At 40.1% G+C, this 16,877-nt stretch overlaps 1 protein-coding gene across 1 annotated transcript in view; it reads right to left on the reverse strand.

The window, feature by feature from the left end:
• Positions 1–230: 230 nt before the first annotated feature.
• LOC124789868 (U3 small nucleolar RNA-associated protein 4 homolog) overlaps positions 231–16,877 on the reverse strand; it is an 80,227-nt gene continuing 63,580 nt past the window's right edge. Inside the window, exons 11-16 of the mRNA XM_047257380.1 lie at positions 9,871–9,977; positions 3,589–3,681; positions 3,321–3,503; positions 2,873–3,004; positions 2,274–2,394; positions 231–462 (exon numbers count right to left, since the gene is read on the reverse strand). Coding sequence (XP_047113336.1) covers positions 2,278–2,394; positions 2,873–3,004; positions 3,321–3,503; positions 3,589–3,681; positions 9,871–9,977 — 632 coding nt within the window. The 3' untranslated portion in view covers positions 231–462; positions 2,274–2,277. The remainder of the gene's footprint in view (positions 463–2,273; positions 2,395–2,872; positions 3,005–3,320; positions 3,504–3,588; positions 3,682–9,870; positions 9,978–16,877) is intronic.

Raw genomic sequence — 16,877 nt, forward strand, 5'->3', positions numbered from 1 at the left:
AATTTAAGCAACACATCTCTACACTTTCATCAGTATAACTTTTTATCAACTTCATTTTGAATGCCACAGTTGATAAAAACGTTATACTGATAGACAGACACATTAGGACTTCTAATGACCCTACAATAGTTATCGGAAATCTGTGTGTAAACAACACTGTCTGTTAAAGAGATTACATAGTACTATGGTCTCCACTGTCTGTATTCAAATAGAGGGAGAAAACATTGAAGTACAAAAAGTTTCTTTTTATCAACTCAATTAGTATGTACAATATTTTTTATCATTTTTTAAAAATAAAAGTAGATTTACATGTAATACTGAGACTATATTAGCATTTGTACATTGTACTTTTTCATTATCATTCCAGGTTTCATTGGATGGCGATCTTCCCTGCAGTCTTGCTCCCTTGAGAAAGTGGGTCCATTCTACATTAGCCCAGTTCATACAATTGAGCCACCAGACCTGCCAAAACAGAAACCACAGCTTACAATTTTCATAGGCTGAGCCTCAGTTTGTAAGTAACACACACAAAAAAAATCATTTGATAGGGCAAGAAAAAGCTGTCTACCGTGTTCATGACAACATTGTAAACATAATATAGATGAATCTGTAAGCTTCACAATGATCTTATAAGCAGTGTAACTGAGATTGAACTACATTTTTACACTTGGAGTGTTCCAGTAAATAGGAAACTAAAGTATTGTTCTTCTGTAGGAAGTAAAACAGTAAAGTTTCAACAGGAGATTTTTCTTCGATATAATGCACTCCTTTGATGTCACACTAACAGTGTATGGTATATTTATTTGCTACGATACGAGTAACATCAAAATGAAACAGAGAGTCATGTGGGAAGGTAGAATTTCAGCACATAAAACTTTACATCTAAAGTGGAAGGTGGTACTGCACATAGTAGCAATAGTAGATCATCTTCTCTCAGGTACATTACAAATTTGTTCAAGCATGCTAAGAGGTTAGTAATGAAATTTAGATAGCTGAAGCTGTGTAATGGGGCACTGCAATATGATGTACTGCACAACAATTTTGCTTAAGTGCAGGAAAGTCTCCATCTAGCATAGTTTTGAGAGTCTCAATAAACTTGCTTTCAAGCCACCAATTACAGCTCTCTTTAAGGTATGATTTTTCTGTTTACACTAAATCTATACAGTTGTAACTATCATAAATACACAGCATGCTGAACTGGACTGAAACTCTCTGGACCTAGGAGGGGGTGATCATTGTAGTTGCCAACTCAAATTATACTCAAGAACACATGACGATTCCATGAAAGCATGCAAAGGCTCTTCAGATTACATCAAATTTTACCGAGAATTTTAAAATACTGAATGTGAAGGCTGTGTATTCCCTTTAATGAGGTGTGGGTTTCATGACGGCTGCTTGTGCTGAAGAACTGATGTTATGATTGCACTGCAGTATATATTTATTTAAAAATATAAATTAGCCAGACACCACTCACAATATAGTATCATTTTGTTCCTCTCAACAGCTACTTGACACAGTGTCTATCAACCTCAGCATGCACAGAACAGCATAAAAGATTCTGCTGCAGTCCATGAGAAACATTGATGTGTTTCAAATCTCACTGTGGGGCACTGCAATCAGAACAGTTAATTTGGAGTTGGTATCTCTTGACATTAAGACAAAAATTGATAGGGCCACCTAATTCTTTGGACTAATCACAATGCTGGCACACTTACTTAAGCCTGTATTACCTAACTTGCCTTCACACATGTCTTATTCTAAAACAGACAGGAGAACATACCCTGAGTGTTAATTAATAGTCTATCAATTTTACAGAATTGTGCTCTACATTCCTACTTTACAAAACACACATATAACTGATTGGCACAATAATATTGGAAAGGAAAATTGTGTTTACAATGATATTTAAAATTATTTGCTGATTTTGTAGGTTTACAGAGTTAATGAATTATGGAGTAAAAAGAAACAACTTTGTTCAATTAAGATAATCAGAAATGGCTCTTTATGAAAAATAAAGAATATTCCAGTATGGAAACAATATATACATTAATAAAAAATCTCAGTTTCTTATTTAGCATAGCCTGATTTTTTAAATGTACAGTAATGAGATATTCAAAGAAAAGTTATTAACTTACAATAATAAGGTATCTTGAGCTCTGTTATAGCTTTAAAATATGTTTATAACCAGGTGACATGTATTATAATAGTGCTAATATAATAAACATGTTCTGTATAACAACTATATTCATTTAAATGTTAGTACTGGAACAAACCTTTTTACACCCCAAATCTTTTCTTTGCAAGTGTTGGAGGCAACTGTGAAATTAGGGTGGACGGGCTTACTTCAACAACAGCTAGTACGCCATCTGCCAGCCACTCTAAATGAACAAGATGCTGCAACAAAGAAAATTGGCAGCTTGAGTAACCAGTGTTTGAGCTTCAGTATGTATGTGTGTGTGTGTGTGTGTGTGTGTGTGTGTGTGTGTGTGTGTGTGTATCATTGTGGCTGTTACATTAACACAATTGCCACTTCTAAAATCTGTTACCTGATGTTAAAACTATGGCTGCACCATGAATAATGTTTATAAGAAAATTAAAGGTAACATAAGAAAATAGCTTGTAGCTGCTATAAACAAAAGTTAAGCTGTCTATATTTACTTCCTTTTCTCTCCACCAGGTTCACTTCCACCTCAGTTTTTTTTAACATGTATGCTTGGAGCTTAACAGTCATTTTAGAATTTCCACCATGATCTGTATTTTTTGATCAAATTGATTTAAGTATACTGTAAAATACTTTATCTCTGATTTAGACAATGTGAAAAGGAGGAAAAGGCCAACATTCACAGAGCCCAGAAAACACAACAGTACTCACTTTGTATTTTTTAACAATGTGAAATGCGTGCACTATTGATGCAGCAGGTGACTGGCGTGAAATATTACTGTCTTGACTGTCTGAGGCAGGTGAATCTATTCTTGGTATTTTTGCTTCATTTGCAGGCAGTTCCTGGAATACAAAATAATGACTGTAGAACAAGACTAAGAGCAGCAGGAAATTATACTAACCATTTAGCATTTTATAAAAATATAGTGAATACATTTTAAGCATTACTCCAAAGAATCAATAATGGAGAAATCATCAAAAGAGAAATAACAGTCTAAAATCAATAACTGTTGCAAACACGTATTATGTTTCATTATTCCAGAAATATTATCTGCAATTAAACAGGGTCACTTTGAGTAATTCCAAGAGTTTCACTTAGTACATTAAATCGTGAGAGATCTTTAGTCATGCATTCATATTATAAAGATGCATCACTTACCTTCTTTTTGTCTACAATACAGAAGGTGCTGTCATCCTGTAACATTATCATATCTGGGTTTCTACTGTCAAATATGACATTTGTTACCGGGAAGTTCCGCGACAGCCACTGCTTGGGATGTCGACCGTCAAGATCTCGGGAAAACTTTGTGAAAGCTTTCCGTCTTAGATCATATTCAGTAATCTGCAAAAGAGCGAAAGAAGTTTTTCTCTACCGTATAGTAAGTGCACAGACTCACAAAAGATGCTTGAATTTATCAGTTACCAACCTTGTGATCTGAATACACCACAACAAAATTATTGGTTTTACTAATGGCTGCTGCAGTTGCTGGACAGCGATAATGAGGAAGAGTCACATAATGCTGGAAAGAAAAGCAAATTAAATCGAAAATACCAAACAGAGATTACCATATTGTACATCATGGAATTTCCAAAGCATAATAATAAAAGAAGGCAAGGCAAAAAATATGTGTACCATAATTAGCTGTACCTGTCTTCGTAGCCAAGATTGCTAATGTATGCACATGTCATGGTGCTCAGTTCAGAGGTAGCTAGTTCAAATCCTGATGGTGAACAACATTTTTGTCTTCATTATGTGACCAGTATGGGGAGGAAAGATAGTGGCAAAAAAATCCTGATTATGGGGCATTGTACCAATGTGCTGGGTCAAATTCTGAATCTGTCCACAATGTCTCAAAGTGAAGGCAAGATACAAAGTTGATGGTGAGCTATATATGTCAATGGGAACATAGAATTTGGTATTATTCAGGAGTAGTTGGCTATGTCTCTGCACCAGATTCTCTCTTCTTCTTTCATCAACAATGTGAACACAAAAATAATAAGCGACATGCACTCGTCACATCACTTATACTCGAGAGATACCTTTACAACACAACTCTCACACACTGTGAAAGGAGAGGTGCCCCTTGATGCAAAGTAATAAAATCTTTCCAATTGTATCAACGAACCTATCTCTAGGGAATCACCACGCCAAAAAACTCATACAACTTTATATCAAGCTGCATGGAAGGAAAATGATTTTTCCCATCTGGTTTGATACTGTACGGCCTTGCCGTGGTGGATGGGCTTACCTAACTAATAGTGCCACAACTGTCGAAAGCGAAACTAGTGCGGTCATACACATTACACAGTACAATTAGTTTAAGGTGCAACTCATACCATGCGATTCACTTGCCATTTGTAGCCGAATCCATCTATGTTATAATGCTTAAGGTGCCATCTACGGGGAAAATTTTCATTAATGAAAAAATTTTCCCCCTCCCTCTCATACAGTTCCCCTCTTCTTCAATATTGTTCTGTTCAAATTTGACATCATTCTGAGCAATTACTTTTTAACAGGAACTTCAATTATAAGCACCCTCTATATTAGATCTAATGGCAAAAAATACACTTGATCACTGACCATAAAGGAAATGTAGCAACAATGATTATTAAATACAAAGGGCAACAAAAACATGTACAAAGAATTACATATTCTATAGGCTAGATAAAGTGGTAGCAGTGTCATATCTCAAGGAGTAGCTTGAAATATTTTGTTCTGAGCAGGAGCATGCAGAACAAGTGTGGCTCAAGTTTACAAAAGTTGACCAAGCACCGAATAGTTATGTACCTGGCAGAACAGTACGTGATAGGAGGGATGCTCTGTGGTATACAATCACTATAAAGAAACTTCTAAGAAATGGTGACAGTTGCATAATCAGTGTACAACACAGCATAGGATTATAAACAGAAAGATGGTGTATGAAGTGAGTATGCTGTCAAAGGGGCAACGCATGAGGCAGTCAATGAATAACTTAGCAGAATCTTGTCGAAAGATCTCTCATTAAACCTGAAGAAATTTTGGTCACATGTCAAGGTTGTCAGTGGCACCAAATGTAGTGTCTTGACATTTTTGAATGAAACAGGAACCAAAACTGTGGGTAGCGAAGCAAAAGTAGAAATGTTAAACTCCACTTTTAAATGTTCTGTTGAAAAGGAAAATACAGAAGCAGTTCCACAATTTCCTTTTGTGCAACTGCAAAAAGCTGAGTGTTATAGATATTAGTATCAGTTTCACTAAGGAACAATTCAAACCATTAAAATTAATGAATTTGCAAATGAGATAGTCAACAGGTATATTGTAGAACCCTACAACAAAGAACTGTGATCACTGGTTGCACGACTTCTAGCCAAGGATCAAGGCTACATGTGGATGTGGTATTTTTTATTTCCACAAATTATTCGACTCAGTATGATAAAATGTCTATTAAGGAAAGTATTATTACATTGGTTAATAAACAAGATTTGTGAATGGATTGAGGATTCACTTAAAAAGTTTCAACAGGTAGTATCAACTGAAGTATTTAGGAATATTTTTTAGCCACAAACATATTGCACCCACAGGGACCCCAAAAACGAGATTAGATTAATTACAGCAAGCACAGAGATATCTGAGCAGTTGTTCTTCCCATGGTTGATACTCAACTGGAACTGGATGAAAACTTAACACCTGGTACAATGCTAAGTATCCTCATCATGCACTACACAGTTGTTTGCTGAGCATGTGTGCAGATAACCAATAAGCAAAATCCCTGAGTGACTCCAGAAAATACTGCCTATCAGATGAACTTGACAGCATCTTTTTGGCTCTAAGTTTCTGGCTTCCACAAACAGCAGTTTCATTTCTGATCTGAAGGGGTGGACCCACATTAACAAATTTGTACAAAATCACACAGATACTTTTTAACATACACCAAACATAGACAAAAATTTTGTTTTGGTCAATGTGGCAACAACTTGCACCCTTTGGCGTCAGATATTTCATATACCTTTTGTCCCCTATCATCCAATATTTTATTGTTCAGAGAAGTACAGCCTCACTTGAATTTACCCCCTTGTATCTTAACTGTTGACTATGGAAGAGTAGATTTCTTATAAATTTTTACCAACTTTGGACGAAACACTGTGTGGCACAGCGGAAGAAAAGCAGCACAGTACATGCCACTCAATCAATGAGATCAACGTCACTGATGCACAGAGTGAAGAAATTGTTTCTTATGCAAAGGTAAGGAATAAAAATATAACTTTTGTTATGTGGTGTGTTTATTACTGCAGTCTCTAAAACATTTAGATTTATTTGGAATAAAGTGAAGTTAAAATGGTTTTTTAGCTACAGAAATTCAGTTTTATGAAATTGGAACAGTTTTAATCTTTAGCTATTGGACAAACTCTTTCCTCAGATGTAGAAACACACTCACATTTGTATGCACACCACTCACTCATACATGACCATTGTCATCTCTACACACTTTTTCTACTTCCTGGTGCTTCCTTGTCAAATTCCCAACAGCACACACTTTAAACCCACTTACCACACACACCATGACACACTGACTTGCCAGTCACCATGTAGCAACCATCTCTACTGCTCACAACACACAACAACCATAAATATTGCGCTCTGTGTCCCACATTCTCCTCTAATATAAGTACTCCTGTACCTTTCCACAACCTCCATTGACACAGACAAATTTCCCTGGCCCTGTCTGCACCACATATATATTCCTACTCCTTGTACCTAACAGACCTGCTGTACACCTTGTCTTCAATATAGCCCCACAAAAAGGAGTCGCATGTGTTCAGATCTGGAGAACATGGTGGCCATTCGAGGCCCACGTCAGTGGCCTCTGGTTACCCCAGAGCCAGAATGCAGTCCCCAAAGTGCTCCTCCAGGACATCAAACACTCTTCTGCTTTGATGTGGTTGAGCTCAGTCTTGGATAATGGGGATGAAATAATCTTCCAAAGCCTTCACATACCGTTCGGTGGTCACCCTGCCATCAAGGAATATTGCACCGATTATTCTGTGAGTGGACATTACACACAACACAGTGCCCCATTGAGGGTGGAGAGACTTCTCACCCCTGAAAGGCAGATTCTCAGTCCCCCAAATGCACCAGTTTTGCTTATTGATAAAACCCATCCAACTGAAAATAGGCTTTGTCATTAAAACAAACCATATTCACATCAAAGTCTTGTTCATCAATTCCGTGAACAATGGTGTTGGCGAAACAACTGCTGTCCCATGACCCTGGGGCTTAATGGCTGATGGGTTTGAATTTTCTATGGGAAGAGATGCAGGTCTTCAACAATAATTTGTGGCTGGCAGTGTCTCACAGTTGACTGCCACCCGTTGTGCTGCTTGTCTGATCGATGTCCTGGGGCTGGGTTGAAACACCATACTTGTCTTCTCTATGTTTTCATGTGTTTTCACCCTTTCTGGGCGACCAACACTGCCAACACTGTCATCACGACAGACATTGCCAACACTATCATCATCAAGTTCTCTCAAACATGCAAATCAAATTCTTGATTGTTAGCACACTTGGACCAGTTGTCTTTAGCTTGAACTTGGTCACAAACTTCCTTTGAGCCAAAGTTGGGCTGTTATTGCTCACATAGTAGGCCTTCACAAGCACTCTACAGTCAGGCATGCTGGATCATAACATTTTCATGTGCAAATGGCTAACAACAACAAGGCGCATGCACATGTGCATGCTGATTCCCGTCATGCCCTGTGCAGTTTGAACATCCTAAAACAAACTGTTCAGAAATTATGAAGACTTTATTTCATACTGTTCAATAATTGTCATCCCGTGTGTGTGTGTGTTTTCTATGTCTATGGAAAGACTTGTCTAGTAGCGAAGTCACCTTTCAAATATACTTTAAGTGTTCCTCTCTGTTGCCCAACACCTCCTATGTGGTTCCATTATTTAGTTTTAATCCTCAAAATGAAGTGTTCATTTTCAAAAATGATACCATAAATGTTGATAAAACCCGGATCAACGTTAATTAGAAAATGAAGCTTTTCATTTTTGGCAATGAGTTAATTACTGAAACAAATCATATGTAGCAAATATAAAACCAGGTAAGTTTTAGTAGGACTCGCACTCTCAGGGTTCAGTACGAACATTCTGATGAGCGTGTTTGCAAGTATCAAAACACATGACATAAAGGGCAGTATTCTCTCGCTGCAATGGCTTAGAGGCTTATATTTTTTTACACCATCAAGGGTAAGGTATTTGCCATAAATCTGAACTTTGACACCTCTATCTCTTCTGAGGAAAAGGCTCTTAATAGACACAATAAAGTGATCCCATAAGGGTTCCGTTTTTACCAACTGAGGTATGGAATGCTAAAAAAAGGAAGAAAAATAGGGTTTCACGTATCATTGATGACAAGGTCATTAGAGATGGGAGCACAAGCTTAGAATGAGACAGCACTTTTCAGCAGAACTATTCCTATATTTGCCGTAAGTGATTTCGGGATACGCCATAAAATAGGATTTGTGAATTATTAGCTCATTCACCATCAGGTCAGTCAATTATGAAATCCAAAGATATATGAACGCAAGGAAAAGAAAACAGGGCGTACACACTTCTCTAGCAAGGAAGAAAGTGGAGGGGAGAGGGAGTGGGAGTACGAGTGGGAGCTGAAATTAACTGTTAACATGTAACTATACCAGGCGTTTTCTATGCAAAATGGAATGTTAGGATACTGGCAGCATGAGGATCACATACAACAATGGCAAATAGAGAATAGCCGGTTAATAGATATGTTGTTTGGAAACATTACACAACAACAACAACACTGACACTCCTGCAAAGTAATAGACTTAGGATTAGTGCAGTGCAAATGAACTATACTGAAAACAAAAGTATAAATTATCTCCAAACAGAAACTAAAATCAAATGAAGAGAAGAAATCTTCCACGCAAATGCATACACATACACAAATGTTATGTGGGACAAATGCGGTAGACTTTGTAATCAAATGTTCTTATAATCAGCAACTGAGAAGGAAAGGTTATAGGTAACAAAATCATATAGGGATTAAGCTGTATCAAAATTTAACAGCTATATTGTAGAATTTTTTCACAAATAAGAGTTACACATTGAGTCCCATGTCATTCAATGCATTATCTAGTACAAAAGATATTTCACATGATAGAAAATTAATCAACCTATCCTTAATTAAGTGCATTGCACAAAATTTTCATAAAATTTGTGGAATTATACACAATCCAATTACCACAATCAACATGGATTCGTGTGCTATTGGCCAACAAAACTTCAGAGGCAACACATCATAACACTGGAGTATTAATTACTTATTGTTCACTATTTCTTCAGCTCTGGCTTCATATTACAAGTCTCATTTTTCAACAGTAAACCAGTTAACAGCAGTAAATGGTCACAGACTTGAAAAATACTAATGCATTTATGTTGATGTAAAAGAAGATATCATGAAACTCAAAACCTTCATACTGACATTGATTTCAAATGACAAGTATTTTACTTACTATATGCATCCAAACAAACTTACTTAGATGACAGAATAGTAAGATATTACATTAATACTACTTATCAAAACTGCTAGGCAAAGACTCTGGTACATAAAAAAGCATAACTTTTCATGTACAACAAAATGATCATACAGTTTCTTTTCCCTTTTGTTTACAATAGAACATATTTTATATATATGGTTTATTACCTTTCCACTCTGAAGGAACCATACTGCAATGTGACTTTCATGGTCAGCAGCAAATAAATATTGATCATCTGGAGAGAGGCCCAGCAGGAACACAGTGTCAGTATGAACTATAACAAGAAAGCACTTTAACAATATTTTACATTTTTTCTAGCAGGTGAATATAAATTTTATTAGTAGTTTACTTCTGTTCTGTAGCAGAAGCCACTTTATAAGCTAATAGATCACACCTTTACGGCACTTGCAAGCAGCACCATAATTGCAGTAGCCACCAGAAAGATCACGGGATGCGCACATCGGCAAGGCGCGTCACGGACAGTAGTTGCCCTCTGCCGATGGAACAACAACAACAACAACAACAACTCAGGCAGAACAGGCCGTGCCCAGCCAGTTCATATCAGGCATGCCTAGGAGACAGTTCCCAGTCTACACTAGGTGGAGTGCGACAGAAATGTGAGTCATGTTACTACACAATTGGCAACGAGTAGGGTCGTTCTTTCGCGTGTTGCATCGTTGTTCCTGTTTCGCAGCTTCTCCACGGCATGGAGGATTTAGTGCGGGTTTTGGCTGAGCAGCAGACGGAGCTCATGGCAACCATGAAACAAGTGCTTCTGGCGTTGCTCTCCACGCAGTCTGCTCCAGCGCCATTCCCTCCTCCCTTTCCCCTGTATGACGAGACGGCGGAGGATTGGGACGCATATGAACATCGCCTTCGGCAGCATTTCCAGGCGTTTCATATTGCCGATGCGGAGGTATGTCGTGCTCTTTTCTTTTCTTGTCTTGGATATCTCCCTCGCTGTATCAAGATTTGCGGCAGCTAGCGCTGTTGCAGGAACCCTCGTCCTTGTCTTTCGACGCACTGTGTTCATTGCTGTCTTCCTATTAACGCCGCCACAAATATGTTGTGGTGGCTAGGGTCGAGTTCTAACAATGCAAGAAACAGCCCCATCAGTCTTACCGGGCGTGGGCTGCTATGCTGCACGGTCTTAGTCGCAAGTGTCATTTTGTCACGGAGCAGTTGGTTGGTTGGTTGGGTTGTTTGGGAGAAGAGACCAAACAGTGAGGTCATCGGTCTCATCAGATTAGGGAAGGACGGGGAAGGAAGTCGGCCGTGCCCTTTCAAAGGAACCATCCCGGCATTTGACGGAGCAGTTGCGAGAGTCATATGCCCACGTTATGGTGCGTGACGTCATTGTTCGCTCGGCCCCTGATAGGGAGGTCTGGCAACGGGCCCTGCAGTTGGACCCTTCCCTTGAGGAAGTCCTGTCCGTTGCTCAATCGTATGAAGTCTCTCACGCTGCAGGTCAACAGTTGGAAGCGTGGTGCGATGTCGCGGCGGTTCAGGGTGGCGCGGCCGCGTCCGCCGCATCCAGAGTGGACGACGTGTGAGCGGTACAATCCGGCCATTATGGCCGCTCCCTCACAGTGCGTGAACAGAGTTCTGGCCACCGGCCCCTGTTACCGTCCTGTGTGTCGTGCTATATAAATCATGATCGATCAGAGTGCCCCCAGCGTTGGGCCGTTTGTCGCAAATGTAATAAAAAAGGTCACATTGCTAAAGTTTGCCACTCAGCCTCAAAAGAATCGAAGGAAGCAGGTACAGAGGACATGGACGTTGACATTCAGGAAGTTACATCGGGCCAGGCTCCGGACACATCGGCACACAAACTCTTTATCGAGGTATCGGTTCGGTTGCGCCGATTACAACTGCAAGTAGATACGGGCGAGGCAGTTTCCTTGTTGAATGCACAAACTTACTCCGACCTTGGGTCGCCCCCGTTGGCACCAGTTTACTGGCATCTACGTGGTTATGGTAAACAGTTCATTCCCGTACTGGGTCAATTCACTACCGACGTTGCTTACAAATCAGTCACTCGGCCTCTTACTTTTATTGTTGTCAGTGATGCGAGCTCCGCTAACCTTTTTGGATTGGATGCCTTTCAAGCTTTCGGTTTTCCTATCGCAGACACCATACAGTTGGTCTCCAAAGACATTCCCTACCGATCACTGGAATCTTTGATCTCTGACTTTCAGGATATCTTTGAGGAGGGCGTGGGGCGTGTTTCGAACTTTGAAGCTCACTTAACGTTGAAGGCATCGGCTCGCCCACATTTTCTACATGCGAGGCAGATCCCCTTGGCCTTCCGCCCTCAGGTAAAAGCAGAACTAGAAAGGCTGACAGCCCTCGGTGTTGTTCTTCCCATTTCTTCTAGTGAGTGGGCTTCGCCCCTCATTATTGTCAGGAAACCCTCAGGAAAATTACGTCTTTGTGGTGATTTCAAGGCCATCATTAATTCCCAATTGGTGGTGGACACCTATCCCTTGCCTCGTTCTGAGGAATTGTTCTCCGCTGTGGCGGGAAGCCAATATTTCTCGAAAATCGATCTTTCGGAGGCTTATCATCAGATACCGCTTGATGAGGACTCCAAACGCCTGGCAGTCGTCAACACCCCATTTGGCCTATACCAATACCAGCAGTTGGCCTTCGGAATATCCAGTGCCCTGGCGATATTTCAGCGTTATCTTGAGCACGTCACGTCAACAATCCCTCATTGTATTAATTACCAGGACAACATAATTGTCACAGGCCGCAGCACGAAGGAACACTTGCACAACCTTCAAACCCTCTTTCTCAAATTCAGGTCCGTGGGCCTGCGTTGCAACCTGCGTAAGTCGAACTTCTTCCAACCATCCATTGAGTATGTGGACTACACCATCTCTCGACATGGTGTCCAGCCGCTAGGAAGTTTGGTCCAAGGTATCGTCGACCTTCCGCGGCCCGTTTCGCTGAAGGAGTTACAAGCAAGATTGCCTATTACCACCGGTTCATTCCCAGGGCTTCCACCATAGCCCACCCCCTGTACTGCCTTCTGCACACAGGTGTTCCTTTTCATTGGTCGCCTGTACGCGAGCGAGCATTCACCTCGTTGAAGGACCTCCTCATGTCAGCGCCTTGTTTGGCTACTTTTGACCCCAATAAGCCAGTGGTCCTGGCTACAGATGCTTCGCAGTATGGGGTGGGGGCGGTCCTGGCCCATCACAATGAGGATGGCTCGGAGCAGCCACTGGCGTTTGCATCTAAATCTCTTAGTCCCGCACAGGCCCATTACTCCCAGGTGGAAAAAGAGGCTTTGGCCATTGTCTACGCTGTTACCAAGTTTCACCCTTTCTTGTATGGCAGGAAGTTTCAGTTAATCACTGACCACAAGCCATTAATATCATTATTTGGCCCTGCCTCTCAGATTCCGGATAGGGTGGCCCACAGACTGCAGTGCTGGGCCTTGTTCCTCTCTAAGTACCATTATGACAGTCATTTTCGCCCTACTGGACAGCATGCCAACGCCGACACTCTTTCCCGTCCTCCAGTGGGCCCGGATCCTAAGTTCGATCGGGAGGAGATTATGTGTTTTCATTTGGATGTGGTGTCGCGCCAAGCGGTTGATGGCTTCCCAATCACTAGTTCTAGAGTCGCCAGGGAAACGGCAACTGACCCGGTTCTCTGGCAAGTAGTTCGCCTCACCTCGTTCAGCAGGGGTGGTCATCCCGACCTCCAGGTCGGGCCCCGGACCCTCTTCGTAATTATTTTGTTCTACGAGACTGCCTCTCAGTCTGGGAAGGAGTTTTCCTTCTGGCTACAGATGATACAGCTCCTTGCGTGGTTGTTCCTGCAAGTTTGTGAAGGGAGGTCCTCACATTACATGAGGGGCACTGGGGTGTTTCCCATACTAAAACCTTGGGTCGCAGGCGTGTGTACTGGCCTGGTATTGACAGAGAAATTGAGCACTTGGTGCAAGCTAACAGGCGTCTCCCAGGTCAGCGTTCTCTTCATGGCCGCCTGCAACCCAGGCATGAGAATGTGTTCACATAGATTTTGCGGGCCCATTTCTCAATGGTTTTTGGCTCATTGTCATTGATGCTTATTCCCGATGCCCACATGTGGTTCCTTTCCTTCTCTGGTATTGTTACATTCCATCCTGGATTTTCCATTGTTTGATACGTTATAAATCTCATCATCAAGTGCACAGAAATTAACTTTTACACTCTTTATTCCCATGGGTGTTTTAGTGCTCCTCTGCTACTACACGATTCTATGAATGTGCACAAATTTCTTCTCAATTACTTCTGGGGAAATGGGCTAGAATACAGTTTAGGATCACTCCTAAACATCTCACCTAACAGTTAAGATGTTGATGTGTTGACAGGTAAATAAGAAAGTTGTGAAGGTTGTTACTTTCAATCCAAAAACATATACATTCTACCAAAAACTTTCCATTGACACTTTTTTGAGTACAATACAGAATTGTTATAGGTATTTTGTTCTCGAATGAATCTTTACTGGACTGAAACAGCTAGCAATGTTTCCAGCCAGCTTCTGAACAGCTAAAAAGTGAGCTTTAAGTCTTCTTATGGACATGGTCATACAATGTATCATCTCAAAAGTTACTACACATGTTTACCTACGCAAATATGAGGACTTATATTACTATGTTCCTTATGTTGTAGAACACAAATTATTGAAAAAGAAAAACAGCCAGTGATTTTGTATCCAAGATCATTGTGAAAGAAGGTACGGAAAATCATTTACCGTATTTACTCGAATCTAAGCCGCACTTGAATCTAAGCCGCACCTGAAAAATGAGCCTCGAAATAAAGGAAAAAAAATTCCCAAATCTAAGCCGCACCTGAAATTTGAGCCTCGAAATTCAAGGGGAGAGAAAAGTTTTAGGCCGAACCTCCAAATCGAAACAAAGTTGGTCCATTGTAATATGAGACACAATTTAGGTCGAATGAATCACGATACAGCTACAGTAGTTTGGTTCGAGTTGTAAGCTTAGCAGTTAAGCTTTACCAGGTAGCCATTGCTACGCGTCAGGCGCTCCGTCCCTATTTATACGGATACCCTTCCTTTTTCACGTGCTTCGTCTGGTTTGAATCGATTGCTTATTTTGCTTTGATCTGATAAGTGCCGTTTTCTATGTTATAGGTGTTTACGTCAGTCACTCTAAGATGAAAATGCATTACTATACTGTGTCATGCATTGCTTGTCGCATTCTGATAGTGCGTGTTTACGGCCTGTCGCTGCTCGCGGCATGGCTTGCTTTTGTGCGCGCTATCGCCGCCTACAATTAAAAAAAAGAGAGGAATCGTCTCATTAGCGAAACAATGGCAAGAGACTGCTATTTGTTGTTACTTACACTGCTGCTTTCTTTGATAATGATCAACAAGAACCAAATAATAGACTGCGTATGATAGAACATGTTCTGAACGAGAGTTTGGCGAAAATTTTTCTCCGTTTGAAAATCTTTGCGGCCGCTTCTTTAGTACATCAAATTCGGCACAGAAATTAGTCATCTTAGATTTAAAAATCTAGTCAGTTGCCGTGCTTCTTTTCTGACTGTATCACTATTAGGCATAAGAGTAATACGAATATGAACATGACACGGTACGTATATTCTTCCGCGTTTGCTGTTGTGTCACGCTAGTTTCGTAGTTTATTAGGCAGACAGGATTTAAATGAGATAGAAGCAAACACGAAAGAATACATGGCAAAATGTTTATATTTGTATTATTCTTATGGTGAAGAGAATACTGCATGTGATTCACATTTCAAGTTCCTATTAGCAACCATCTCTTCTCACAGGTAGGAAAAAATTCAGAACGTAGAGTTGGCCATATTGACAAAAATCCCAGTCTTGTCAGTCGGATTTTCGTAGTACATTGAAATTCTGCTACATTCGAAGATGAACAATACGGAATTTGTATTTACTTCGTTGGATAATGTATGAAAATGCAGTGGTTGAAACTCGGGCGGAGTAAAAAAGCTCGTCTTCCAATTTTTTTTTTAATTTTTTTTTACTGATGCAGAGGTTTTGGCGCCAGTATTTATCTTTGTGCCTACAAAGGGTGCCTGTGTAGCGCTACATATATTCGACGGCAGAAGTTAGTTATGGCGGCACCTACCAACATTTTTCAGAACTTCCGCTTGCTTCGCACTCGATTCTAAGCTGCAGGCGGTTTTTTGGATTACAAAAACCGGGAAAAAAGTGCGGCTTAGATTCGAGTAAATACGGTAAATATATTTTAAAATGTAAAGACACCTTAAGGAACTTCTACATGATGTGTACTATTTCCGTATAATAGAAAAATTGTTTACATTTTATATGGCAATATATCATGAAACAAAGGAATGAAAATGTGCTATATATTTGTTTAAATTTAAAGTGCTCTGGACTGAGTTTCGTGGGCATTCCATAAGGGTAGTGAATCCATCAAGTCTGACAGACAAAGTTGAATTCTGTGCATCACTGCCGATGTCAATTTTTGAGTTGGTAGAACCAATCTGTTTTCCTGAATTTCCGTGATATGTGGTCAGGTCATTAAAGCATAGCTGTTTGCCATGGGCTGGTTATATAGCTGTTTCCCTACTGCATCGTTTGTCGATTCCACTATCATATTTGCCTCATTTAGCAGTGTGCTGTCATAAACAGCAACTTTTAGAGTTATGGCAACTATGTATTCCTATGGCAATACTAGCCATACAAGAAAGATGTCTTAACACAGAAACATCGAAGTCTCTTCCACAAAATTTTATCTACAGAATGAAAAGTCTTAAAAGGACCAGATGAAAAGAAAGCAGCATAATTCTAGTTCCTCAGTTGTCATAAATTTTCATCTTGGAATCAAACATGGGATTATTTAAAAAGGCTCTTTTATTATTGGGATCAAATGTGGGATTGTTTAAAGAGGGCCAAGAAAGTTAATGAGTATTTACTCTCAACAAGTAAAAAATATGACTTTTTGGGCTTAACAGTAACTACTGTCAAGAATCTGAGCAGTTAGTATGCACCAATGGAAAAAAAAAAAAAAAAAAAGAAAACTGCAACACCATGACAGAGTTACGCAACACAAATGAAACAAAAGTTGGTAGGCAAGTTTCTACATCTGAAAGATTATGTCTATTCAAATTTCACACTAGTCGCACCAGGGTAGCGCTAAAACACCACTGTGAG

Source organism: Schistocerca piceifrons, chromosome 3, assembly GCF_021461385.2.
Source record: "Schistocerca piceifrons isolate TAMUIC-IGC-003096 chromosome 3, iqSchPice1.1, whole genome shotgun sequence".
Taxonomy (NCBI): domain Eukaryota; kingdom Metazoa; phylum Arthropoda; class Insecta; order Orthoptera; family Acrididae; genus Schistocerca; species Schistocerca piceifrons.